Source organism: Silurus aristotelis, assembly GCF_946808225.1.
Source record: "Silurus aristotelis genome assembly, chromosome: 27".
Classification (NCBI taxonomy): Eukaryota; Metazoa; Chordata; class Actinopteri; order Siluriformes; family Siluridae; genus Silurus; species Silurus aristotelis.
In genome coordinates this window covers 3,127,597-3,153,866 of record NC_139600.1, presented here as the reverse complement: position 1 = coordinate 3,153,866, position 26,270 = coordinate 3,127,597, and the positions used below count along the sequence as shown (strand labels likewise).

Genomic DNA, 26,270 nt, shown 5'->3' with positions numbered 1-26,270 from the left:
CTCCTTTTTGAAATGGCGATGCTGAGATCTCTTGGTTCAGTAGTGTTTTAACATGAAAGGTTTTGACAAAAGCAAAAAGACAAAAAAACGAAACAAAAGAAGTTTCCGATTGTTCCACAGGCTTTGTGTGCTGCTCAGTAGTCCTTAATAAGTTTGGGGGGAAGTCAATCTTGTGGATCTCTGATTTGGTTTAAGGTCACTTTTGGTTGGATAAATGGTTCCTTGGAGATGCCATCGTGAATAGATAGATCAATTACTTCCTTCTACACAGTTAAGGGTTTCATGTGTGGTTAATAAATCAGGCTGGCTGTAGATACTATATAAATATTGACTTATTGATCATTTTTAGTATATTATGGAAGATCCAGGAGACCATTAGTGGTTCGGTGTAGATACACTCTATGGACAAAAGCACTAGGACACCTGAATTTCAGCCATATGTGATTCTTACTCGAACTGTTCCCACCAATAACAGGCGTAGAATTGTATAAGATGTCTTTGCATGTGGCAGCATTAGATATGTTCTTCAATTGTTCTTGGAGACCCAAACCTGTACCAGCAAGACCCAGACAGATCTCCTGCTATAGAGCTTAAACACATTAAGGATGAACTGCAACAGCAACCCAGGCATCTTCTAACCTCCTAACACCGTTGTGTATGATTGAGTACGCTCTGAAAATCTAGTGGAACATCTTCCCAGAAGAGTGGAGGTTTTCATAACAGCAAATGGGCCCTGATTATGGAATGCGATGCTCAAAAAGCACATCCGGATCTGATGATCGGGTGTCTACAAACATTTGTCCATCCAGTGTATTGAAGAAAAGTGTTTTCAGATCAAGGGGTATAATGGAGGAACTTAAGAACCCAATAGGAACCCACAAGGTTTTAGATATCTACTTCTTTCACTATGACTTACCTTTTTCTTTATTTGCTGATTGATATACTGTATTTTCTGTTATCGTACCTTATAGCAGCAATAAATGGCCTTTCCCCTGGTGGCTGTTAACAAATCGCTGACACTGGAGGCTCCTTTCGAAGGGCTACATCTACTGTAAATGGGGATACATTTAATAATGGGGTTTCAGTCTGAAAAATTGCTTCTCGTCCACACTTTCGTTTTCAGTTGTTTGCTAAAAGTCGCGTTTTCAAACGACAACGTATCAGTACGGACATGGCCTAACCTACACGAACGTCCCCCGTACGCCGCCTGAGCTGCTCTTGACTACACCGCGGTGCAACCATGCACCGAAAAGGAGATGTTTGCATTCCCGAAACGATTTCTATCTTCGCGTACTTGACAATTTATCGCCGCTTTGAATTACGTCTCATCGCTTCGCCTTTCTATTTCGTCTTGAGGGTGTGCAAACTTTTGCACTCGGCTGTTTCTCGTCTGGTGCGGACGCCTAATGAAATAAATAGCGTTTTAGATTCAATGAGCTGGAGGAAATGGGGTCCAAACATCGAATCAAGGCTTTCTGACGTATGCTCGTATGCTTAATAACATAAAAGCGTGCTTCTTTCAAGTGAAAAATGGCGTTTTTTTTTTCTTTCGGCAGCAGTCTGCAGACACTCAGCGACGAAGGAAATCAAATTTTTACAACCAGGAAAGAGGCTATTATGCAGCGCGAGATTTAATCAAGGGGAAATTTATGAGGGGGAGAAAAAGAGGTGATCTATTTCTTATTTGCAGTTTCTGTGCATCTCGAGTGCTGTGTAACGGATTGCAGGTGTAGACTCAGATACTCGTTACTCTGGTTTGGTTCGTTTCCTTCATTTTTAACTGGCTGCCTTTAATTCAGACGTCTCGGCCATGAAACGCTCTTTCAGTGTAATGAAAGTGACATGCATGCCTGAAAAGGTCAGCAAACATCGGAGGACCGAAGAGGACCGAGCGGAGAGATGGGAGGAGGACAGCTCTCATCCTGTGTTGATGAAATCGCAATTTGATCGGCTATCAGGCGTTTGTTTCACGATGCATCGCGATAATCCGTGAACGATATTTTCTACATAGGTTGATTTCTCGACACTAGACGTAGGCTGCTATGCGAATATGACGTGTCGCAACGCTACCGAGACCGAGGCGTGTAGGCCGGTACAGAATACAGATTAACATGGCAGAGGTAGAGCTGTAACTTCCTGCAGATACAACAGGAAAAGAACGTCTGGTTTTATAGGCCGGTGAGTGAAAGGGGCCATGCCTTAGAAGTCTTAAGTAAATTGATGATTTGCTGTCTGTCTGAACCGTCCATATATGAATCCATATTAAATCGTATCAAATGTATCTTAATTGTATGGCTTTGCATCGAGACACAAATCGAATCCGACCTCCAGTGTAAGCGCTTTCAGGAAATTTTTCGCCATCTGGAAAGTCTTTTCTTTAATACCTACACTTTATGGACCACGTTTGTAGACACCTGAGTATAACATACTGTAGGTACATGTATGTGCTTCTTTTTGAGCATCCCATTGTCCCCCGTTTGCTCTTACAATAACCTCCACTCTACTAAAAAAGATGTTTCTCTAGATTTGGTGGAGTTTAATGGAGATTCATTCAGCCACAAGGGTGTTAGGTAGAGATATACAGTAGGTGATGTCAGGAGGTCTGGGTGCTGTTCCAATTTATCCCCGAATGTGTTGAGAGGTTTGGAGCTCTAGAGCAGGAGATCTTCCTGGAGCAGGCTTTTGGCACTTATTTAATGCAGGAACAGGTTCGGGTTTCCTAGTTCACGTGAAAGGCCAACGTTAATGCAACCACATCTGAAGACATCGTATACAATTGTGTGCCTTGAAGTTTGGGGTGTCCCAAGATGGACTGTCCTAGTGGAACATCTTTCCAGAAGAATGGAGGTTATTCTAACAGCACATGCCAATCTTATAGCCAGGTGTCCACAAACTTGTTTATACTGTTGTCCTGGTTTTATTTTGGCATGCATTAATCAAATCAATCAAATTAAACTTGATCACATACTTGAATTAAACAGAAGGGATGGTGATGATACTGCCCCTGGAGTACAGAGGGTAAGAGCCTTGCTCAATGGCCCAGGACTGGCAGCTTGGCGATACCGGGGCTTGAACCCTCAACCTTCCGATCAGTAACTCAGTGCCTTAACCACTGAGCAACCATTTCCCTGTATGCACTTTTAACCCGATGATATATGCAAGTTTTGTCAGGAAAAGAACAATATCTTGCAAAAGGTTAGTCGGCGTTCTCATTAGTTTGGATTAAATTTGTACGGCTGAGCGATCGTTCCCCTCGCCTGGGGCCCATCTGAGTCTCAACACGAGGGTCAAAACAGGATTTCTAAAATCTCCAGACTCTCTAAAGAGCAGTTAATAAATCCTGCCTGGAATGGACTCTGACGGCAGTTGAACTAATCTGCTTGTTGTTTTGTCTGCGTATGTCGACGTGGTCCTTTTGTTGTGGTTTCTGTCGCCCTTCAATTGTCACATTCAGGGAAAAACCGAGTGAAATGTTTGAAGGTGTTTTCTCACCATATGGTTAGGGATCAGATATGGCGCAATTCCAGTTCCAATTCCAGTTGATTTTAGAGGTCTAGAGTGTTACGCAGTGTGCTACTGTTTAATCACAGGGTTGTTGGCTTGTCAAGAGGGTTTCTCAGTATACGCCTAATGAAGAGAAGAGATGACTTGTAAGAAAATGTCTTGACCACTTGATGCTACTGTACTTCGGGTTTGATTGGCTCATCAGCGCAAGAACTTATTCCACATTTAGTCCTAATTCGCTCTGGGAAGATGTTCCACTACATTTTGTGGAGATCGGTAAAGATTCATTCTAAGGGTGTGAGTAAAGTCAGGTCCTTCTGGAAGTAAAGGGAAAATTTCATTCCATTGTGTGCCTCAAAATATATGTAGCTGGAAACATCAGTTGCCCAAAATCTCAATATCTAAGGAATCTATGGATCCAAAAATTAGACTATAATAACAGTATCAAAACTAATTTAGTACCACACCTATTTATTCACATTCTGATATAGCGGATAAAACAATTATGGCACACTGTCAAAGGAAAATAGTCAACAGCAGGGAGGAGTGATTAAGCACAGTTACTGTTACCTCCAAGCTAATTATTTTCCCGTAACTCCATGTACCAAAGGGTTTCATTCCCCGATAATATCAATATATAAATGAAATGGCTCATTTTAAGATAATTGATCCAATTTGGTGAGTGAGGAGGGACCGAGGGAGGACCATGCTGGACTCCCTTTAGAACAACGACCCTGTTTTCCTCCCTTTATCTTTTGCTTTAAAGCTGTCGATCATTTTATACAGCTATCGCACATTCCGAAGGACCGGTCAGAAAATAATGACATTTTCACACTCTACCTGTATGTATTTACAGCATTTTATTTACTTTTTTGTTATTTTTGTTTACTTGTGCTGGTGCTGCCAGGTCTAGGTGATTCCTGGCCCTCTAGATCTTTTCCCACACTGTGACTGATCTCTAGATAGGAAGGACCTGACACTATGACTAAGGCTTCGATCTCAAATCATGTCCTGTCTCGAATGGTACCTTAAGCCCTGCTGCCCATTCAATCAGCAATCTGAAATGCAGACATTACCGAAGGGTACAACGATGACACGCATGAATTTCTTTTTTAAATAGAGAGTTTGGGACAGGACAATAGATTTAAAAGCCTGAAGGCCTAAAGGTTTGGTTTTAACTTGGACACAATGGTTCAAGACTCTGAAATCCACTAAGATTTAGATTATAGACTCAATTCTGACTCTTGAATAACGACTTCGGATTTCTTGTTTCAGCAACATTGCTCGAGACTCTGGACTTGACGCCGTCTTCTGAATTCCGAACTGATCTTGACTTTGTGTTTAAAGTCATTGTATTCAACTCTATTGCGACAGCTTTGGATTCCGAATCAGACTCCACAGCATCAGACGTTGTACGGATTAAGACTAAATTAATATAAATCAGCTCAAGACTCTGTACTTTACTTGGATTTTATAACTTAAGATTTTGAACCTGACTTGGATATTATAGCTCAAGACCATAAAACTAGTCTCTACTCTTAACTACTGCTTAAGTCTCTGAACCTAATTTAAACCTCAAGACTCTGAACTTGACTTGGATTTTACTGCTCATGGCGTTAAATAAGACTCTAATCTTACAGCTCAGGACTCTAAACCTGACTTAGATCCTACAGCTCAAGTCTCTGAATTGACTCATATTTTTCAGCTCAAGACCCTAAACTAGACTCTAATCTTACAGTTCAAGTCTCTGAACAAGACTTAGATCGAACAGCTGAAGTCACTAAAATAGACTATTACCTTATAGCTTGAGACTCTTGAGCTCTTTCTTGCTGGAAACTGGAGCCTAAAAACAACAGCTCAGACTTTGTATTTGATGAAGATACTAAAAGAAAAAAAATAAATATTCCAGCATTTCCACAGTGAGATCTTTTGGACTGATATCAGTTTGAACAGAATACATTCGAGGGAGTTCTGGTGCTGGGTCTTAGCCTCATGATACATATTTTACACAGCTGGACTCGGAAGTGCATTAGTAAGCTTGTCGTGTCAAGTGCCGCCCAAACGTCGCGTATTAGTGGCGCATCCGCGGCAGTGTTATTATACCCGGTGACATGTTGGGAGCAACGGGGCAGCGTGTTGACTGAGCTTATAGCCTGGGGGCTTCAAGCTCTCGCTTATACAGCATGCGTAATTAGAGAGTAATAACTCTGAATTTATTTGCCCATGTCCTCCCCCGCCTTTCTGTTTCCTCTGGCTACAGCCCTCCCAGCTTGCACGTGACCTCTCCACAGTGAGGTGTCTTGCGTTGTCGTCAGGTGGCTGATGGGATTGAGGCAGGCCTTGGGCTTACCACGCTTTCCCCAGATACGAAGCGACAAATATTTATTACCCTCCACGATGACACCTTTTCTTTTTCGAATCCCACCTGCTACACTCTAGCGAGCATGTTTCTTTAAGCATGCTCTCAATGCTTTCCCATTATCCTTGGAAAGGAAACACCGGCTAGATGCTCAAAGAAGTTATTTTTTTTCCCGCTTTCAAATAAATAAAAGAGCGTCGGCACGCAGACTTTAAAGCCACCTCGACCGAGCCGTTCTTCAAACTCGGTCTGCGCTGCAGTGCAGTTTTTTAGAGTCATAACACATATCTTGCCCTCCTCTGCACACGACTCGTTGGCCTAGTTTACACGTGAAGTCTTCACAACGTCAAAGCCGTGTCAGAACGAAAGTGAGACATCTGTTTTTTTTTTCATATTTCGAAGAATCCATCGTCTGATGCTTGTTCAGATCGCACCCCGAGCTGTGATGTCTGTGTTTCCAAATTTCCTCTCAATTTAGTTCCGGATTCCCGCCCACCACACAGCGATTCCATATCATAAGCCAGATTCTATAGGATTGAGAGTTCTATAAGGTTTCTCAAGACTCTGAACCTCACTCAGATTTTACAGCTCAAGACTCCAAACTTACTTCAGATCTTACAGAACAAGATCTTGAAAGCAGATATTTCGTGCCATCTTGCAAAAGAGAATTAATTTTCTATAAGGTTTCTCAAGACTCTAAACCTGACTTAGATATTACAGCTCAAGACTCTGAAATTGATTTAGATCTTATAGCTTATGACATTGAACTTGACTCGGATTTTACAGCTCAAGAACCTGAATTCAACTCTAATCTAATAGCTCAAGACTCTGAATTCGACTTTATTCTTATGGCTCAAGACTCTGAACTTGACTTAGAGCTTATACTTTAGCATTATTAACTTTGAATTTGCCTTAGATATTACAGTTAAAGAACCTGAATCAGGCTCTAATCTCATAGCTCAAGACTCTTAACTTACTTCAGATTTTACAGGACAAGATCTTAAAAGCAGAAATGGCATCTTGCAAAAGAGAAATAATTTCTTCTAGATTTCTATAAGGTTTCCCAAGACTCTAAACCTAAACCTGATTTAGATTTTACAGCTCAAGACTCTGCACTTGATTTAGACCTTATTGCTTATGATGTTGAACCTGACTCGGATTTTACAGCTCAAGAACCTGAATTCGACTCGAATCTTAAAGCTCAAGATTCTGAATTCGACTCTATTTTTATGGCTCAAGACTCTGAACTTGACTTAGATCTTACACTGTAGCTCAAGACTTACAGGACAAGATCTTGAAGTCAGATTTGCAACACCATCTTGTGAAAATGAGCCAATTTTCTCCAGATTTCTTAAGTACAGATTTCTAAAAGGAGGTTTTTCGGGAGTTGGTAGAGGAATATTTGGAGGGAAGATTAACCTCAAATTGGCTTCAATGTCAACCCGGACATTTCAAAAATATGGAACTGCTTTTCTATATCATGGTTTAATTTCCCTCTTTAACGGTTCACTAAACACACAAATCTTGATATGAACTCCCTCTAATGAAGCCCTTAAAGGCAACACCTCCCTTTCTTTTGTTTCCTTTTTTTTTTTTATCATTGCTGCACTAAGAAAGCTTAAAAAAAATAAATAAAAACTTTAACACTGGTTTTAGCTTCCTCTCTGGATGTTCTCCGGCGCAAAACCCGCAGAGATCTGGAACCCTCTTCTCGCTTTTCCGTATATACCGTAAGAGCAGCAAAATCATTTCAGTCGACTCGGCACAATCCGAACGTTTTTGTCAAAACCTTTTGCTTCACTTGTTTACTTGTTTACTTCTCTGCCCCTTGGTTTCTTAGTTCATGCTCTGTCTCCTGACCTTCCGGTGACTGTAAAATTTATAGCATAATTAGCATGATAAATAGTATTATTAAAATTTGTTTTAATTGGAAATGAAAATGTCATTGTTTTTTATATAAATATATATCTATTTAAATCTTAAGGTATTTGAATGCCTTCGAAGTGATAATTAGGTGTAAACATGAAAAAAAAAGAAAAAAAAAAGAAAGAAGGCATTGATCAAAAATTTTGTGTAACTAGAATTTAAAGTAGAATTTTTTTTTTGTTGTTGTCAATATTCTGTAGAACTGTCTGGATCTCTGAGAACTGGATGTGTGTTTGTTTTTGTTTTTTTAGTTGATTTAATCTCGATAAATGTACAATTAATTATGTCAATTAATGGTAACGCAAAGATAAACTGAATTAAATGTTCTTTTTTGGTTTGTTCCTTTGTTTTGTAATCTTTTTTTTTTCCTAATAAAATTAAATAATATAAATACTAATTAAAAAAAAAATTAAACAATTGTGCAGTCCAGGCTTCTACTATTTAACTCTTGACCTTCCAGCTTGTAACCAATGAAATGTCTCTTTAAACTTTAAAGGCAACATTGATAACGAACGACTGGCGATCGCTAGGCAGCGAATCCCATACCGACTCGGTCGAGTAGTTGACGAATGGCTACTCGACAAAGGTAAAAACCCCCATGATTAAAACTTAACCAGTAATTTTAACTATAAAGTATTTTTTTTATTGATTCATTCATTGATGGATTGATTGATTTTTTCAGCACAAATAAATGAATAAATTAAAGTTAAACAGACAACAATAACGAGCGATTAGCCCATAAATGTAGTTCCTATAATGTTTTTTGAGTGCTTTATGTACATTTTTCTAGACTATTTCTAATTTTATATATATATATATATATATATATTTCAATGTTTTTATGTTAATTACAGGTTAAAGGGACTGTAATGTAAATCTAATTAGTTTATAAACTTACATGTTAATATTAATCTTGCAATCTTATATTTTATTCAACGTTTAAATGCTAAAAAAATATATTAAATTAGATTTAATGGTTTTTTTTCCCCTAATTTTGCTACAAATGCGATTTAATGTGGACCATTAAACCGAGCTAAATAGTCCGAAATGGATTGGCATGAGAAGTCCCTTTAACGAAACATGTCGAAAATTTACGCAAGGCATGAAGTGACAGATAAAAGAGCCAGAAATGACGTGGAAGTGCATGCCTGTGTCGTCGCTGTTGTTTGTCATTTTGTTATTTTTTGTTTTTTTTTTTTGTTTTTTTTTATGGGAAATATTTGGGAAGAAAAATCGAACCTCACACACATTCTTTCTTCAGAATATTCGTCCGCTTTTTGTTTCCATCCCTTTTTTTTTATGATCATTTCGAATCCATCAAACCAGATCTCCATCATCCTCACGTGCCGTTCCTCAGTTCCTATGTTTTAACGTAGGGAAAAAGTTTTCCTAAAAGGACGATTCTCGATCACGGTCTCCGACGTCGCTGTATATGAGTTTTGGATTCGTCGAACGCTTTCGAAGAGCGAACATCTTGTTTCTCCGAACGCCAATTGGCAGTCGGAGCGGAAACATCTGCTTCGTATGACATTAGCCGAGGAGAGAGAAGAAAAAAAAAACCAACGCTCTTTAACCACACATGGAGAGTTCATATGGAGAGAGTCGCTTTTCACGATTCCTTCATTAATTCTGACAAATGATTTGAGTTTCATTAAAAAAAGGGGAGTCGAAGACGTCTTTGGCGTCCTTTTAGGAAAAAAATATTTATTATTTTTTTTTGTTTATAATTGTTATTTTGCATACACTATATGGACAAAAGTTTGTGGACACCTGACCCGTCCTACACGCAGTCTCCATTTGCTTATATAATAAGCTCCACTTCATCTCAAAAGGTTTCTAATAGGGTTCTAATAGAGCTCTATAGAAAGAGATTTTTCCACTCCAACTCATTTAGAGCAGATCTTCATGGAGATGGCTTCGGGGCTTCATGCTGGAACATGGTTGGATCTTTAAAAAAAAAAAATAAATGTGAAAATTTAATGCTGCTGCATCCAAAGTCACATTTTTTATAATTATATAAAGAAGAACCACATTTGGCTGGAAAAGAAAGTGTCCCAATACTTTTGTCCATATATATATATATATATTTATATATTTGATTTAACTTCACAACACCCTCATCATCATCATCATCATCATCATCAGGACAGATAAATTACAAACCATTTCTCGGAGGCGATGGTTAATTTATCCTGCCGGACAAATAATCCATTTTTATTTTTTTCCCCAGGTGTGATTATTCCCTAAAATTCTTCCCTACCATTTTTTTTTAAGAGGAAAAAAAAATGAGTGTGGGCGCCAGAGCGCTGCCGTCCATCGGTCTGTATTGTTTTGTTTCTTTCCCTGCTTCAGGCCGGCAGCTCACCATCTTCAACAGCCAGACTACGATCCAGATCGGTGGCTGGGAGCGAGACAGGAGTCGTTCCTTCCAAGGTCAGATGTCGGGCCTCTACTACAACGGGCTCAAAGTGTTCAACATGGCCGTTGAGGGCAACCCGAACGTCCGCGTCGAGGGCAGCGTGAGGCTGGTGGGCGAAGCGCCTTCCTCTTCGTCCTCGTCCTCGTCCTCCTCGATCACGCCTCAATCCAACGCCTCAACCTCCATCATGGAGACCACCACCACCACCAGTAGCACCACGACCCCCTCCAGCCGCAGAGTCAAGCAGACCACGCCCAGAGACACGCAGCAGGTCAGGCGATTTAACGCTCGTTCTTCGGCTCGGGATTTGTGTTTCTCCAAAGTCCATCAAGTTTATTTATTTCGTGCCTTTTTTTTTAACACCAACATTAAATCAAAGCAGCTAGCTTAAGCTAAGTTTGGCCGATAAAGTAAAAAATTTGTTGGGTTTTTTTGCAATTCTTGCAATTCTTTCCCACCAAATTTGACCAAAATTCAACCAAAACTTGACTTAAAAGGGAATTAGATTAGATTCCTGTCCATGGCCATTTTTCTTGTGATTTTAGGGTTCGATTCCTCCCGCATTGCCAGTTCCTCTGCCAGTGACCTCGTTGGCGCTCCATACCCGGCTCCAAGCCAGCGATCCGGTCTTTTTTAAGCATTTAAAGTTTGCAAACAGGTTGAGATAGTTTAAATCCCAACATCTACGATCATTAGCTTCAACAGATGAAACTTCCAGCTTCAGTGCTAGCTTTCCTGAGGGAACCTTTAGAGGGAACCGGCTACTAAACAGATCGATGGTCTTTTCCCTCCTACTGTAGATTATCTATTATTTGAAATACTATTTGATATGTTTCATAGATTTTTAGTATGTTATAGGAAGTTTTTTAATATTTAAATTCCATTCATTTAGGAATCTGAATATTTAAATAGCAAAAAGACGTTAACGGGTCCAATCTCCATAAGCCCCACCCACTTTAAATGGCGTCAATTCCTGAGAACAAAAAAATCTGACAAATGACAGAAACAAGGACACGGGCAGGAATGCTCATCGCTCATCGTGGCCATTTTTTCAGCCAAGAAGATTTGAACGATTTGCAGAAAAATCACAAGCATTCAAACCACTCGATTTGTAAGCATCTTACGCCTTAAGCTTCGCAAACGCTGAACCGGTGACGTCATGCTTTGGTTTGTCCTGGATTCCTGTGAACAAAAAAAAAAAAATCGACTCGGATAAATAAAACAGCCCGGAATTATCTCGATGTTTGTGTTTTTCCTTTTCATTCACGGGATTGTTGGGGGAATAATGCGATTTGCTGCCGTTGCCGTTTTGATTTCGGAGAAAGTGAAGTGGTTCGGATGCGAAGACCTCGTTCGGGTCAGCTTGTTATCTACTGAGCGGACGCTTTTTAAAGTAACGCAGCCTCCGGGTTCTTCTCCGACCTCATGCTTCAGAGAGCATGCATAAGCCCCCGTAGGCGACCGATTGTATTGTGTTTGTGGCACAAAAGGAACAAAAGGAAAGTGTCCTTTTTTTTTTTTTTTTTTTTTTTGGTGACGTGATGAGGACCAAATCATGAAATGTACTGAATCATGCTCGTGCCAAATCAGTGTGCATTGGGGGCACCGAAGCCCTTAAGGTGAAATTGCTGGGTTCCGCTTGATCACAACTGAAGAGTCTGCTATTAAATCTGGGACGCAGAATAAACAGCATGGGCTAACACAATATTCTCACCTTTTATTTCCCCGGCTATTTATATATCGTTTTCAACCTTCAGGGATTCGGTTTTCTATGAAACATTGCGACTAATTAGAAAGCAGTTTGTAAATGTAGAACTTTTAGGTAAACCCTCCGAAGGAATTAGGAGCTCAGGGGTTGAGGTATTGGACCTTGGCACGGCCAAGTTGCCATTGCTGGGCTCTCAACTCTCTCAGTTGCACCATTGAAATGAAGTTGCTCTAGATGACAGCGATACTCTAGATTGGGGCTACTAAACTCCATTAAATGTAAGTGACGGGTCTTTATACACATAATGAGTTGATATTAGGAGTACTTTCTTGAATGTGCAGGACTAATTTGGGCTTGTGGGAGTCAGAATTCTTGCCAATTTGTTACGGGATTGAATACTTATTTCACTTGATTGAATGCAAATTAATTTATAGCCCTTAATTTTTTTCTTTTTTTTTTGTCTTTCTCTGTTAAAATAAACCTACCATAAAAATTCTAGACTGTTTTACAGAAAATATCAAAAGCTTTCAGGGACTAGTTCCGTAACTCTCCAACAGATGGCAGCACGAGGCTGCACGCACAGTCACAAGGAGCACTGACCCTCATAAATCACATATTGAAGAATGTGTTGCTTCCATGGCACGTTCCAGAAGAACTTTCTTGTAAAGATTTGCTAGTTTCTAAACTTTTTAATACCACCTTGTGTATATATCATGTTCTTCGTGCACCTTCTGTAGATTAATTACCCAAACCTCTGTGCGTATGGACCCATACCTTCATTTACCATATTGCTAGCTATTGTAGATAAGCCACTTTATGCACTTCCATTTAGATGCGTTAGAACTGCATTTCTTTGGCAATAAAGTCAAATCGAAATCGAAATTGACTGATGTACATGGAGGTGAGGTGAGGTGAGGTGAGGTGAGGTGAGGAGGTCTGGGCTGTGCCTTCAGCATTCACATTCATCATGTTCAATAGGGTCAGCGCTCTAGAGCGGTTCCACATTTTCCATCCCATGGAAATCATATCTTCATGTAGCTGGTTTTGTGCACTTTGCAACAGGTTTGGTTTCTCCTAGTTCCAAAGGAAACATTTTCATGCTAGCTTATCAGGAACATCTGTATGTCAGAACCGTACATGCCAGGCAGGGTTGATCCCCAACTAGTTCTCCCATTGGTTCGTTTTTTGTGTCACATGACCAGACGAAGGTCCTGATTAAATCTAGCTGAGCCAGCATGGTCGGATTTTCAGGCGTAACCCCTTGAACCAGGATATGATGTCAATCCTGCAATTCTGGACATTTTTTTTAATCATTTGATCGTCTTGTTTGAGCTCGTCTGGATGATCCACGTTTCACGATTGAGCGAGTGATCACGTGTAAGTGAATGTCTTTCCATCAAAGCTTTCCTACCCGTGAGGCTTTTTGTACGTTGGCACAATGCAGCTGGTGCGTTTATCTTGCGTTACACGTAACTACCGACTTATCGTGGTAATGCGATTTCGTCCTCGCCTTGTGTGGGCGGAATTCGTTAGGAAGGGGATCACCTCTGTAAAAAAAAATAAAAAATACATTTACCTTGCAAGATTGGAAGACTCCGTCCTGGCAAATGCGAGGCCGATCTTTTTTCCGTTTAAACGTTCCCTCTGAGATGAAACCTCCCAGCTCTCGACTCGGAGCGAAAGAGTGCACCCGAGCCAGAATAAAGTCAGGAGGCGGGAAAAAAATGTCTTAATTGCTTATTGTTGCGCAGCTGTGTAACGGCGAGGTGATTAAAAATTAACCAGGGACAAAAAAGAAAAAAAAAAAATCCCCACTGAGCTACAAGAGCAATGCTGAGCACTTATAACACGCAAATGAGCTCATAAATCAGACACAATAACGAACGACGCTGCAGACGGAGCCCAGACAGGAATTTACGCTCAGGTGCGTTCGTGGATCCGTACCATTACTTCGAATGTTAAAAGATGATATGACGCACTTCAACATCCCATACAGACAGTTCGCTTTTATCCCGAAGCACCGATGTTAATCGCTGAATCTTACCAGCCCTGGTGTTTATATATGTATGTTTTTCTCTCTCTCTCTCTCTCTCTCTCTCTCTCTCTCTCTCTCTCTCTCTCTCTCTCTTTCTCTCTCGTCTAATGTCTTTGTCTTTTTAATTTTTCGGTAAATGGGTTAAGGCACAAGATGAATTAAAGGAACTGGAGAGTTAGAAGAAGTTGCGAGAGAGTGTGAGAAAGTTGGAAGAAGTAAAAATAGGAAGAAAAAAGAATAAGTGAATGAAAGGAAATGATAGACAAAGAAGAAAGGGGGGGAAAAAGTGAGACGAAGAGAGAAGGAGATAAGATGGGGGAATTAAATTTAGTTGAAAATGCTATATTTTAAATAATGGATGGATGGATGGATGGATGGATGGATGGATGGATGGATGGATGGATGGTTTTAATTGACAAAAAGGAAGGGGATAACAGAAGGAAGAAAAGAAAGAAAGAAAGAAAGAAAGAAAGAAAGAAAGAAAGAAAGAAAGAAAGAAAGAAAGAAAGAAAGAAAGAAAGAAAGAAAGAAAGAAAGAAAGAAAGAAAGATTCGATGATTGAGAAATACATTGTGATTTCGTTGGAAGGATTTCATTGGAAGCTGCTGATTGGTCAGTTTGTTGTGACATCACCGGATGGTAGAAGGAATAAAAATCATTGCTTTTAAAGTGAAAAAATATTTGAAACTTATAAAATAATCATAAAAAGTTTCGAAAATTAAGTCCTCATTTAACAGGAGATCTTTCGAAGCTGAATAAAGACGTAGGAGAAACGTTAATCCGCGGCTTGTCTCGAGTGTCGACTGAATTAAAATATCCCAATTAAAAAAAACTATTAATTGCCATAATGAGAATATGTGATTAAGATTCTTTGAAGCTTCAGCGCTGAGCAGTTCCTCAGATCCCTCTTAGTGTAACATGGTTTCCATGGGCTGGCGTGGAAGATCTCGTGCCATAGAGCTCCAACCCTATTGACTTTACCGGTTGAAAAAACCTCACATTTTCCAGAAAATCTAGTGGAACATCTTCCCAGAAAAGTGGAGGTTATTATAAAAGGAAATGCAGACTCAATGTGGAATGGGATGTTCACAAAGAAACATACCAATCTTATGGTCAGGTGTCCACAAACTTTTGCCACTATAGTGTTAGTCTTCTCATTTTCTAGGTGAAGGATTTTAGAATTTGTCCCAACATGTTTTTTTTTTCCTTTAAATGGTTTTGAATCGTTTGTAAAGATCTTCAGGATGGCGTTAGATCTTTGTTTTTGTTTTGTTTTTTCAGTAAAATACTGAATTTATGGCCTTGATTTAGTGAAAACACAAGGCACAGGAGAACTTTCCGGAAATGACCTGTGATGATTCATGTACTCGTTCTGAGAGCTGATGAACACGGCCACGCTGAGCCGAGCTCGCTGTGAATGAACTTAAAAAAAAAAGAATATAAAAAAAAGAGGAAAAGAAAGAAAAGATGGATTATGAAAATGTCATTTCGTGAAAAAGTGAGCGGTTCATCTTTCACCTGCAATTTTTATCAGCCTAGAGCCCGTGTTGCCAGGACGTATGTGTTCTAGAGCTCGCATTAATGTGGCATTGGTTTTCTACAACCTGTGTTAACAGGGCATGTGTTCTAGAGCCCATGCTAACATGGTGTTGGTGTCCTAGAGTTAACGTGGCGCTTGTGTTCTACATACATGTACTGGAGCCAGTAATAAGAAGACAGACATGTTCTAGAGCACGTGATAACATCTTTGACATGGGTTTAGTGCCTGTTTTACCATGGCATCGGGGTTCAAGAGCCTTGGTGTTCTAGAGCCGGTGACAACATGACACAACGTGTTCTTAACATGGCATATGGAGCCTATGATAGCATGATGTGCATGTTCTAGAACCCGCATTTACATGGTTTTAGTGTTCTAAAATAATTTCGAGCGCATGTGATAGCATCCCGTTAGTGCTCTAGAGCCTGTGTTAACATGACGAGTGTTCTAAAGCCTGTCTTAACTTTTTTGAGTTTAAGTTATAAAGCATGTTAACAAGCAATTTTGTAGAGTTTGTGTTGACATAGTAAATGTGCTTCAAAGCCTGTCTTAATATGGCCAACATTTTCTAGAGATGTTAAAATGATGTTGCGGCCCTTGTTAGCACAGATTTTGTGTTCTGGAGTCTAATTTAGCATGGTGTGCAATGTTCTAGCAACTGTTTTAACATGAGATATATGTTCTGCATTGACATGGCGCTGGTGTTTAAGAGTCTGTTTTGACATAGCATTAGTGTCCTAGTGACATGTTAGCATGGCAATAGTGTTCTAGACTCAGTGCTAGCATTGCGTGCATGTTCTACACCCCATTTCTTTTTATATAAAATGTTCTAGAGCCTGTGATAACATATGTTAACATAGCATTACTGTTCTAGGGTTTGCGTTGACATGGTATATGTGCTTCAAAGCCCGTCTTAATATGGCCTACTATTTCTAGAGCACATGTTAAAATGATGTTGCAGCCCTTATTAACATAAAGTCTGTGTTCTGAAGTCTAATTTAGCATGGTGTAAAGTCTTCCAGCGCTTGTGTTAACCTGAGATATACATTCTAGAGCCTGCATTGACATGGTGTTGGTGTTCTACTGCACGTGTTAGCATGACAATAGTGTTCTAGACTCAGTGCTGGCATTGCGTGCATGTTCTACACCCTATTTTTACTATGTTAACATATGTTCTAGAGGCTGTGATAATATATGTTAACATAGCATTAATGTTCTAGGGTTTGCATTCACATTGTATATGTGCTTCAAAGCCCATTTTGATATGACCTACATTTTCTAGAGCACATGTTAAAATTATGTTGCAGCCCTTGTTACCAAAGTCTGTGTTCTGGAGTCTAATTTAGCATAGTGTAAAAAGTCTAATAGCACTTGTGTTAACCTGAGATATACATTCTAGAGCCTGCATTGAGATGGTGTTGGTGTCCTACTGCACGTGTTAGCATGGTAATAGTGTTTTAGACTCAGTGCTGGCATTAGGTGCATTTTAACATGGGTAAGTGTTCTAGAGCCTGTGTCGACAGTGTAAGTTCTGGAGCCCGTGTCGTGCATCTTCTAGAGCCCGTGTTAGCGTGGTGTAAGTGTTCTAGAGATCGAGGTAAAATGGCATTCATGTCCGAGGCCATATTGTTGGAGTCATGCTATTTTTAGCTTATCGTGTTCATTCCTTTTTTGGACGTTTAAGCTAACAGAGGTGTAGCAAAGCTTCTACCTCAAAACAAGATTTTCAGCTTACCACACTCACTTTTCTCTCTCTCTCTCTCTCTCTCTCTCTCTCTCTCTCTCTCTCTCTCTCTCTCTGTCTGTCTGACATCCACCCATCATCAATAACAAGTTAGAACCCGGAGGACATGCTGTAGTAATTATCTTGCAAAGCTCAGAGGGGAAAAGCTGAGAACGGTACAGAAAACTCTTCGACACGCAGAAGAAAAGTAACGTAAGAATTTCTCTACACGGACTCGGAGATCTTCCTGACTGCATGAACAATCTGAGTGTGTGCAGAACTCCAGATCAGGATGGAGATTCTTCAGATTTCCCCTCAGTGTTACACCAGTGTGAGATGTCAGTGTAGAGACGAATCGCTGATTCATCCGCTTTGTTATTTACATATGTACTCACGCTTACACGACATGAGGCAAAAGTATTGGGACAACTGACTTTGAAGGAATCTCACAAATCTCCACTCTAAAATCTAGTTCTAATCGTATTATAACAGAGAATGGGAACTAAATGTGGAATGGGATGTTGAAAAAAAACCATACTTTTGTCCATGTAGTGTAGTAGCCTTCTCGTTTCCTAGGTGACGGCTTTTCAGAATTTGCCCCAACATGACGGAAATTCTATTTTTTTTCAAAGGGTTTTAAACGTCTTGATTCGTTTGTAACGATCTCCAGGACGTCATTAGAGCTTTTCTTTTTTAACAGTGAGGTTTTTTTTTCACTGAATTTATGGCTTTAATTCAGTGAAAATACAGAATTGTAGGAATAGAGAAACAAGAACGGATGAAGGGATTGGTGGATGGATGAAAGAAAGTATGGCCAGATAGATGGTTAGATAGATTGCTTAACATATAAATGTATAGATGGATGGGTGGATTTATAAATAGATGGAAGTATAGTTGGATGGTTTTATATATACAGATAAATGTATGGGTGGATAAATGGTTAGATAGATGGAGCAACGTATGGATAGAGGGATCAATGGGTAGATAAATGGATGGATGGATGGATGGATGGATGGATGGATGGATGGATGGATCAATACATAGATGAATGCAGAGATGGGTGGACGGTTTGATGGATTGATGGATTGATTGATAGATGGTGAGAGATTGAGGAACAGACAGACAGACAGACAGACAGACAGACAGATAGATAGATAGATAGATAGATAGATAGATAGATAGATAGATAGATAGATAGATAGATAGATAGATAGATAGAATGGAAGTATGGAAGGATAGATGGATTGAGGAACTTATTGATAGATGGATGGCTATATAGATAAAAGAAGGTATGGATGGGTGGATGTATGGATACTATAATGTACTCTGTCCACACTGTGATCCGAAAATTGTGAAAAGAATCTAGAAAAGTTTGGAAATAAAACACAGATGATGTTTGAAGATTGTGAGGAAACAATGCAGGAGAGCAAGAGTTGCTGGTGATGCTGGTGGAGTAGTAACGTGAGCATCACGCTGCAGGTTTTCTCAGTAAACTGTTAAAGGAGTTTTCTTTATCTGAGCTCTTCTGGAGGGGGGTGTCGGCATTCTGATGAAGCTCATTCTCTCGTAGCTCAATCCAATCTTGCTCACATGAGCTTTAATGCTCTGCTGACAAACTGTCTTTCTGTGTGGATGAGACCCTCCCCATCTGCCCATCTCTCCGTCTCTCTTTTTCGGAAACTGACAGCTCATTGAGCCAATAAAGAGACTGCTGGAGAAGGAGCTGGACCGGGCCATGCCACTCTCGGTCTTTATCTTTGAAGTAAATCGGAGATTCCGTGAGCTCAGACGAGACTGAAGGTGTTCACAAGTGGACATGGTTGTTCTCTTTGTCAGCGCAGGACGGAGGAGCAGGAGAGCGGTGGATAATAACGCTAAAACAGAAAATAACTGAAAATGTTGTCAATGTTATAGGAACATATATGTACTGGAAGGATTCATTCCTTTACTTGGATGGATGGATGGATGGATGGAAGGAAGGAAGGAAGGAAGGAAGGAAGGAAGGAAGGAAGGAAGAACAGACATGATTTCAGTCATATCAATGAATTTTTTGTTTTATCTAGAAAATAAGGAAGTGAATAACAGAAGTCAGGAAGAAAACCTGTTTGCAGTATTTTTTATGGAAGAGAAAGAAAGAAAGAAAGAAAGAAAGAAAGAAAGAAAGAAAGAAAGAAAGAAAAAAAGAAAGAAAAAAAGAAAGAAAAGAAAAGAAAAGAAAAGAAAAGAAAATAAAAGAAAAGAAAAGAAAAGAAAAGAAAGAAATCCAGTATTTTGTTTTATCTGGAAAATAAGTAAAAACAAAGTGAATAACAGATTGACGGAAGAAAGGAAGGAATGATGTTTGCAGTTTTTTTATGAAAGACACAGAAAGAAAGAAAGAAAGAAAGAAAGAAAGAAAGAAAGAAAGAAAGAAAGAAAGAAAGAAAGAAAGAAAGAAAGAAAGAAAGAAAACACGAATGCACAATTTGTATTGTAAAAAGAAAAATGGACCAATGAAAGGCAAAGATTAGATTAGAAATGAAAAGAGGGAAGAAAGGATGGATGGAAGTAGGGAATGATTAGGAAAACAACATTTGACAAATCCATTGCCTTGTTTATAGTCTGTAAAATAAAGACATGAAAGAAGGAGGGAAATAAGTTAAGAAAGCAGGGATTTCAAAATACAGAGTGACCGTGGAGTTTAATTCGAACGAATAAAGAACGAAGGAACCGACGGATTTGAAACAATGCTTTGTTTAAACATTTTACAAAATTGACAAAGTAAGAAAGAAAATAAGGATGGATGGATGGATGGATGGATGGATTGAACGAGAATGAGATTTGGTTACACTTTGAGGCTCAGTTTGAGATCTGGTTGAGTCTCATTTGGAATTTTTTTTCAAGATTGAGATTTGGTGGCCCTCGGTCTGCTGGATTGAGGTGCGAACGTCTCTTCTCGGTTGATGAACCTCCATCTCTGCCGCCCACCGCTTTCTCGCTGACATTAATCACGCAGGTGCTGAGAAAGACTCGGAGAGGGTGGATACACTATTAGCACTATTACGCGAATCACATGGGGACGCTCTGATTAAGTAGCTCCTCAAACGAGGCGTTTGCTTTCCTGCCTCCGGGGGGTGTCGGCGAGTCTCTCTGGAGTCGCCTGGCCTGGAGAGCTGTGCGCGTTTTTTTTCTTCCCTCTCGCGGAGTTGTTCGGGATGGTGGAGATAATTGGCGGAGACATCTGCACTCTCCCACTCGCTGATATTGTAACCGCATGTCATATCGCTTTTTTTGCCTTCTGCATTACGACTGATTAGATGTATCACACTTAATTACTAGCGCAAACAGGAAGCGCTAGCGCCAGGGCTGACAATGACTAACACAAACACTGCCAATTCGAGGGACTCTTCTGTTATTGCGCCTGCAAACATGCTGGACTTTTTTCTTCTTCTTTTTTTTTTTTTTGCTGTTGTTGTTTTCTAAACACTACAGTAATTGCAGAGCCACAGTTTATCCTGATAGCTCGATTCTGGCTAACGGCTTCGTGCACCAGCAATTTGCCGTTATGAAATTCTCAGCAGAACCCGATTCTCTCTAAAAGAGGGTCCAAACTTAGAGGTCAAATCTGGAAGCGCATCGTTTGGTCCTAATGCGGTCGATTTGTGGAAGCGAGGGTTTTTTTTGTTGGCCGTCTAGAGAATGAGATAAAAGAAAAAAAAACAAGGACTAGTTTTAGTTTTAGCTAAGATTCTTGAACACGTCTTTGTTACGGCCTCGTCAATTCTCTTTTTGTGCGTCGGGTGGCGTCCTTTTGTTAGTCAGACCCTTTTTTTCGTCCGATTTACTCCAAGATGGAAAGAGGAATCACCTTTTTTTAAATCTTCCCTAGTGGTTTTAATACCTATTTCTTTTTAGTGCAGATCATCTTGAATAGTCTTGAAAAATCTCTTACTTCTAAATTATAGTATATGAACAACATTTGTACACATCTGACCATAAGATTGATACTTGCTACCTTTTGAACATTCCACAAAAGTTTTCCATCATTTTTTCTCATCACCTCCGCTCTTCTGAGAAGGTGTTCCACAAGATTATGGAGTAACTTCAACCACAGGTAAATGTGAGGAGGCCTGAGGTGATGTTCCATTTCATCCCAAAGGTTTTTAATAGGGGTGAAGGTCTGTAGCAGGAGTTTTAGTCATGTGACTCTGTGAAATTCAATCTCCAAGATGTATAGTCAAACATGCAAGAAAGAGAAGAAAGAAGGCAGTATTTTTATTGAAGAAAAAAAAAAGAGGAATAGATCGAAATAAGGGATGGAAAGCACTAAGAAAGAGAAAGAAAGTAGTATTTTTATTAAGGAAAAAAGGAAAGTGAACAACAGAAGGAAAGAAGGATTAAAATAAAGGGTGAAAAAAAAAAGAAAGAAAGAAAGAAAGAAAGAAAGAAAGAAAGAAAGAAAGAAAGAAAGAAAGAAAGAAAAACACGTTTGCTGTATTATTATTTAAATAAATGGAAGGTAAGGCACGGAGGAAATAGCGGAAGAAATGAAGAAAGGATGAAAACAGAAAGGAACAATATTAATAGTTTATATTCGACAGTGAAAGAAAGAAATGAGAGAACAAAGGAAATCCTTTTTTTTTAAAGCAAAAAAACAGTTTTTAAACAGGAAGAAAGAGAAGGAACGAGGGAATACAGTAAGACGCATGAAGTGACGAGAAAGAAAGAAAGAAAGAAAGAAAGAAAGAAAAAAAAGAAAGAAACAAAGAAAGAAACAAAAACAAAAACAAGAGGGATAGAGAAAGAAAACAAGAATGATCGATGGAGGTTTTGAGAGATAGACGTATGGATAGCAGGATAAATATTCATTCATTCATTCATTTTCTCCCGCTTATCCGTAATTCGGGTCGCGGGGGCAGCAGTCTAAGCAGGCCCCCGCCTTCGACTGCTGCCCAATCCTCACAGCACCGTCCCTTACAGTCCCTCCTGCAGGTGGCGAGCCCATGGGAAGGCAGGATAAATAGTAGAGAAAAATGGACGGAGGGATGGGTGAAGATAGAGAGGCTAGAAAGAGACAACGGACATCGTTTAGCGGATTATAACGAGCGATTTTTATATTTAAAACTTGATCCGAATAGAAATCCTGTGATCATCCTCGCAGTCAAAGTCGCTCCCGTATTAAAGACCGATAGAAAGAAACCGATTTCCCAATTATCTCGGCGCAGCGGGTCGTCGTGTTTGTCTCGGTCTCCGCCGGCACGATCGGCGTGTTTGTTATGGCTCACCTGCCAAGACGGAACGCTGACGTGCTTTCCACGGTCACCCGCACCGAGACACACACACACATCTCTCTCGTCGCCGGGTTTCGGTCCCTGCGCACAATCGCGGAGATAATTAATTAGATCTAATTGCAAGTGTGAGTCATTAGTTTGAGGATGACCTCGCTCGATTAGAAAGATGATGAGAACCACCTTCCATTTACATCCAGTCTCAGGGGCGGGACTTGAACACGTCCTTGTTACGGCCTCTGTAATTACACGATCTTTTGTGCATTGGGAGCCGTTTGATTGTTAGTCAAAAGGCGGAATCTAAACACCAGATGCTTTTTTTTGGTCTGATTTACACCAAAATGGGAAAAAGAATCACCTTTATTTATCTTTCTCATATTCATTTTTGTGCAGATCATCTTTTTTTTCTAAAGACTTTTGACATCGTCGTCTTCTTTTTCTTTCGGCTTCTCCCATTAGGGGGCGCCACACCAAATCATCCGTCTCCATACGCCCCTGTCCTCTACATCTGCCTCTTTCAAACCAACTACCTGCATGTCTTCCCTCACCACATCCATAAACCTCCTCCTTGGTCTTCCTCTTTTCCTCCTTCCTGGTGGCTTCATCCTCAGCATTCTCCTACTGATATACCCCATGTCCCTCCTCTGCACATGTCCAAACCATCTAAATCTCTCCTCTCTCACCTTGTCCCCAAAACATCCTACATGCTCTGTCCCTCTAATAAACTCATTTCTAATCCTGTCCATCCTCATTACTCTCAACGAAAACCTCAACATCTTCAGCTCTGCTACCTCCAGCTGTGGCAGTTGTTGGACGAAATTCCGTTCTTATTGTTCGTGAAAGAACTGGAAGACTGGATGAATCAGAACAAATGTGAAGTAAAGAAGTATTCTGTAGACTGTAGTCTTTTATTTACTGCAGTCAACTTACAACAATCCTTCCATTCGGGAGCTCAAAACATCAATACACTAAGCAATTAATCAGTTAATACATTTATCAATCAACCAACAATTCAATCGAAAAAATGCATCAATGGAGCAAACAATCAATCAAACAATCTATCAGTTAATACATCAAAGGGACAACTAGTTAAGCTATCAATCAATAAATATGTCAATGAACCATTCAATCAACCAGCTATTCAATCAAAACCTCAAATCAACTAATCTGACAATCAATCATTTAATATATCAATGAACCAATTAATCAATATCTCAACCAACAATTCAATTAATCAAGTCAGCAATTAATACCTGTCAACTAATCAATTAGCACATCAATACAATAACAAATCAACCATTTAATTAATACATTAATCAGTCAATATCTCAACTAATCAGCCAATATATCAATACTTCAAACAATCAATACATTAACCAAACAACCAATCAGTGAGGACTTCGAAAACGATGCACTTTATTTAAAAGTAATTTTTTCTGTATTTAAAAATTGAACAATTTGCTATTATTGAATGTGATTCATTCAAATGGAAGGTTTTTTTGTTCCTTTTTATTTAGATTTTTTTTAATACTTAATCCGTTTTCAATACCTGCTTATTTTTATTTCCTTTCGATGACCATGTCGGTCTGCTCAGGCTTCCGAAATCGTGGACTGGATTAAGTTAAAAACATTACAGGTAACTAGCTAATCGCATCCCAGGTTTATGCTAACGGAACATTTTACAGCTATGGAGCTACTTATAGATTTACACAGATTTACAGGGACTTTTATCTCATTCATACAACTGAGCAGCTATGGGGTTAACGAGCCTTGCTCAGGGGCCCAAGAACAGCAGCTTGGTAGGGCTGGGATTTGAATTCATGTCCTTCAGATCTAATGCCAGACGGATTATCATGGTAGATCCCCAACGCAAACACACTGACAGCAGCCCGTGTCCTGCTAGCCGGACCTGAACGCGACCCTCCAGCAGATGCTTCTGCTAAGGCTGAGTGGTCTGGGAGCGACCTCCTCCTGGGTTTCTTTTACTTTTTACTTTTCAAGTAAAAATAAACAAAAAAAAAACATCTACAGACAGATTGAGACTCGACATCCTGCCTCATCCACCTCGGGGAGTGTCCTACTAAGTCAAACTGTTGAAATCCTCCTGTGGAATGTGAACAGACTCCAGCGCTTAAGGAGACACCTAATATGCAGTTTACCTGGTCAGAAAATAGCCTCTGAGCAGATGCAAACCGCTGGGATCAGTCTGGGATTTGTCCACTGTGCTGCTCAGGTTTCTTCACCGGGTCTGTGGCTAACAATGTGCGGGATAGCAGGAGCTCGTGAGGGCAGATTCCTACAGCAGTGTCACAATATCTAACTTTATAACAATGGGTAAACAGTGGTATACACTTAGGTCCGAACTTATCCACTTAGTACAGCTACTGTAATCAGTTCTTTCCATCCATCCATCCATCCATCCAGTAGACACCTAACCATGAGATTAACGTGTACTTTCTGAATATCCCATTCCACATTTTCTCCTATCCTCCAACCTCCACTTTTATGGGAAGACGTTCCACTTGATTTTGTATAGATTTTGAGGAGATTATTTTAGCCACAAAGGCGTTAATATAGTCAGGAACTCATGTAGCTGAGGTGTGGAGGCCTGGTGTGTCGTTAGAATTCATCCCAAAGGGTTGGAGCTCTATAGCAGGAGATCTCCCACTTCATCCAACCCATGGAAAGCATATCTTCATGAAGCTGGTTTTGCTGGAACAGGTTTGGGTCACCAAGTTTAAGCGAAGGGAGATTTTCATGGTACCATATCGAAAAACATCCTACAGAATTGTGTGTCTCCAGGTGTGTGGTAACAGTTTGAAGAAAGGATCAGTTATGGCTGGAAGTGTCAGGTGTCCCAATACTTTTGGCAAACTGTCTATCTATCTATCTATCTATCTATCTATCTATCTATCTATCTATCTATCTATCTATCTATCTATCTATCTATCTATCTATCCACTGCCATAGTATTGAATTTGATTTACATCATAAGCAGTTTCCTTTTCTTCATAAATCGAAATAAAAAGTAAAGGGTGTGTGTGTGTGTGTGTGTGTGTGTTTGTCAGTTTTTTCTCTGGTAATTTAGCTGTTAGCGTTCACCTGATATATTCAACACTGCTAGCATTCTTAGGAACTATAAGCTAATAACAGCTCTGATGTTGCGAATTTGCCGCTAGCAGCAGCAGCAGTAGCGGCGCATGAAAGCTCATGAGCTCTGTGAAGACGGGATTTATGTTACCGGCTAACGTGATCATTAAAAAAAACACCCAAAAAAAACAAAACGCAAATTCCGGTCTTTAATAACTTTGAGTAGAAATAGTATTTGCGTGTTGGTGAACGATGAAAAGCGGTAGTTTTGCCGAGCCGTCGAGAGTTTCAGTCATGCCTCAGGTAGCGTGTACGCTAAACAGCGCACAAATCCTCAAAAATCAGTGTGACGCTCTGATTCCAGATGATTGCTGGCGTGTAATCTGGCTTTGTGTTGACGTAGCGCTCCTGAGTTGAACGGCGATTAAGTTCGGACCGTGGTTACTATTTCATGGACGCGTTAACCAAACTTGGCTAATCGCTGATGCTAATCCTAATTAATGTATTGGTTGATTGCCGTATGGATTTTCTGAGCGCATTTCTTTTTTTTTTTGTGGAAATATCACCAGGTTTTCAAATCAAACATGTTTTCCCCCTGCAAACCATTTTTTTACGGCTCGCTTTCAATAATAGATAAGGTTCCTTCCTGGATTCGAGAGCAGCTCGCTATCCGAGCGTCCGAGCGTCTCCTTTAAAACACGC

The 26,270-nt window shown here is 39.9% G+C and overlaps 1 protein-coding gene across 31 annotated transcripts in view; it reads left to right on the top strand.

The window, feature by feature from the left end:
- Positions 1-26,270, top strand: part of LOC310721075 (neurexin-1a-like) — a 331,556-nt gene that overhangs the window by 264,574 nt on the left and 40,712 nt on the right. For 17 of the 31 annotated variants that reach the window (XM_083532304.1, XM_083532303.1, XM_083532302.1 and 14 more), the window contains 2 exons: positions 8,286-8,375; positions 10,142-10,479. In XM_083532304.1, the coding sequence (XP_083388430.1) occupies positions 8,286-8,375; positions 10,142-10,479 (428 nt within the window). The remainder of the gene's footprint in view (positions 1-8,285; positions 8,376-10,141; positions 10,480-26,270) is intronic. The other 14 variants (XM_083532317.1, XM_083532316.1, XM_083532314.1 and 11 more) reach the window with 1 other exon arrangement.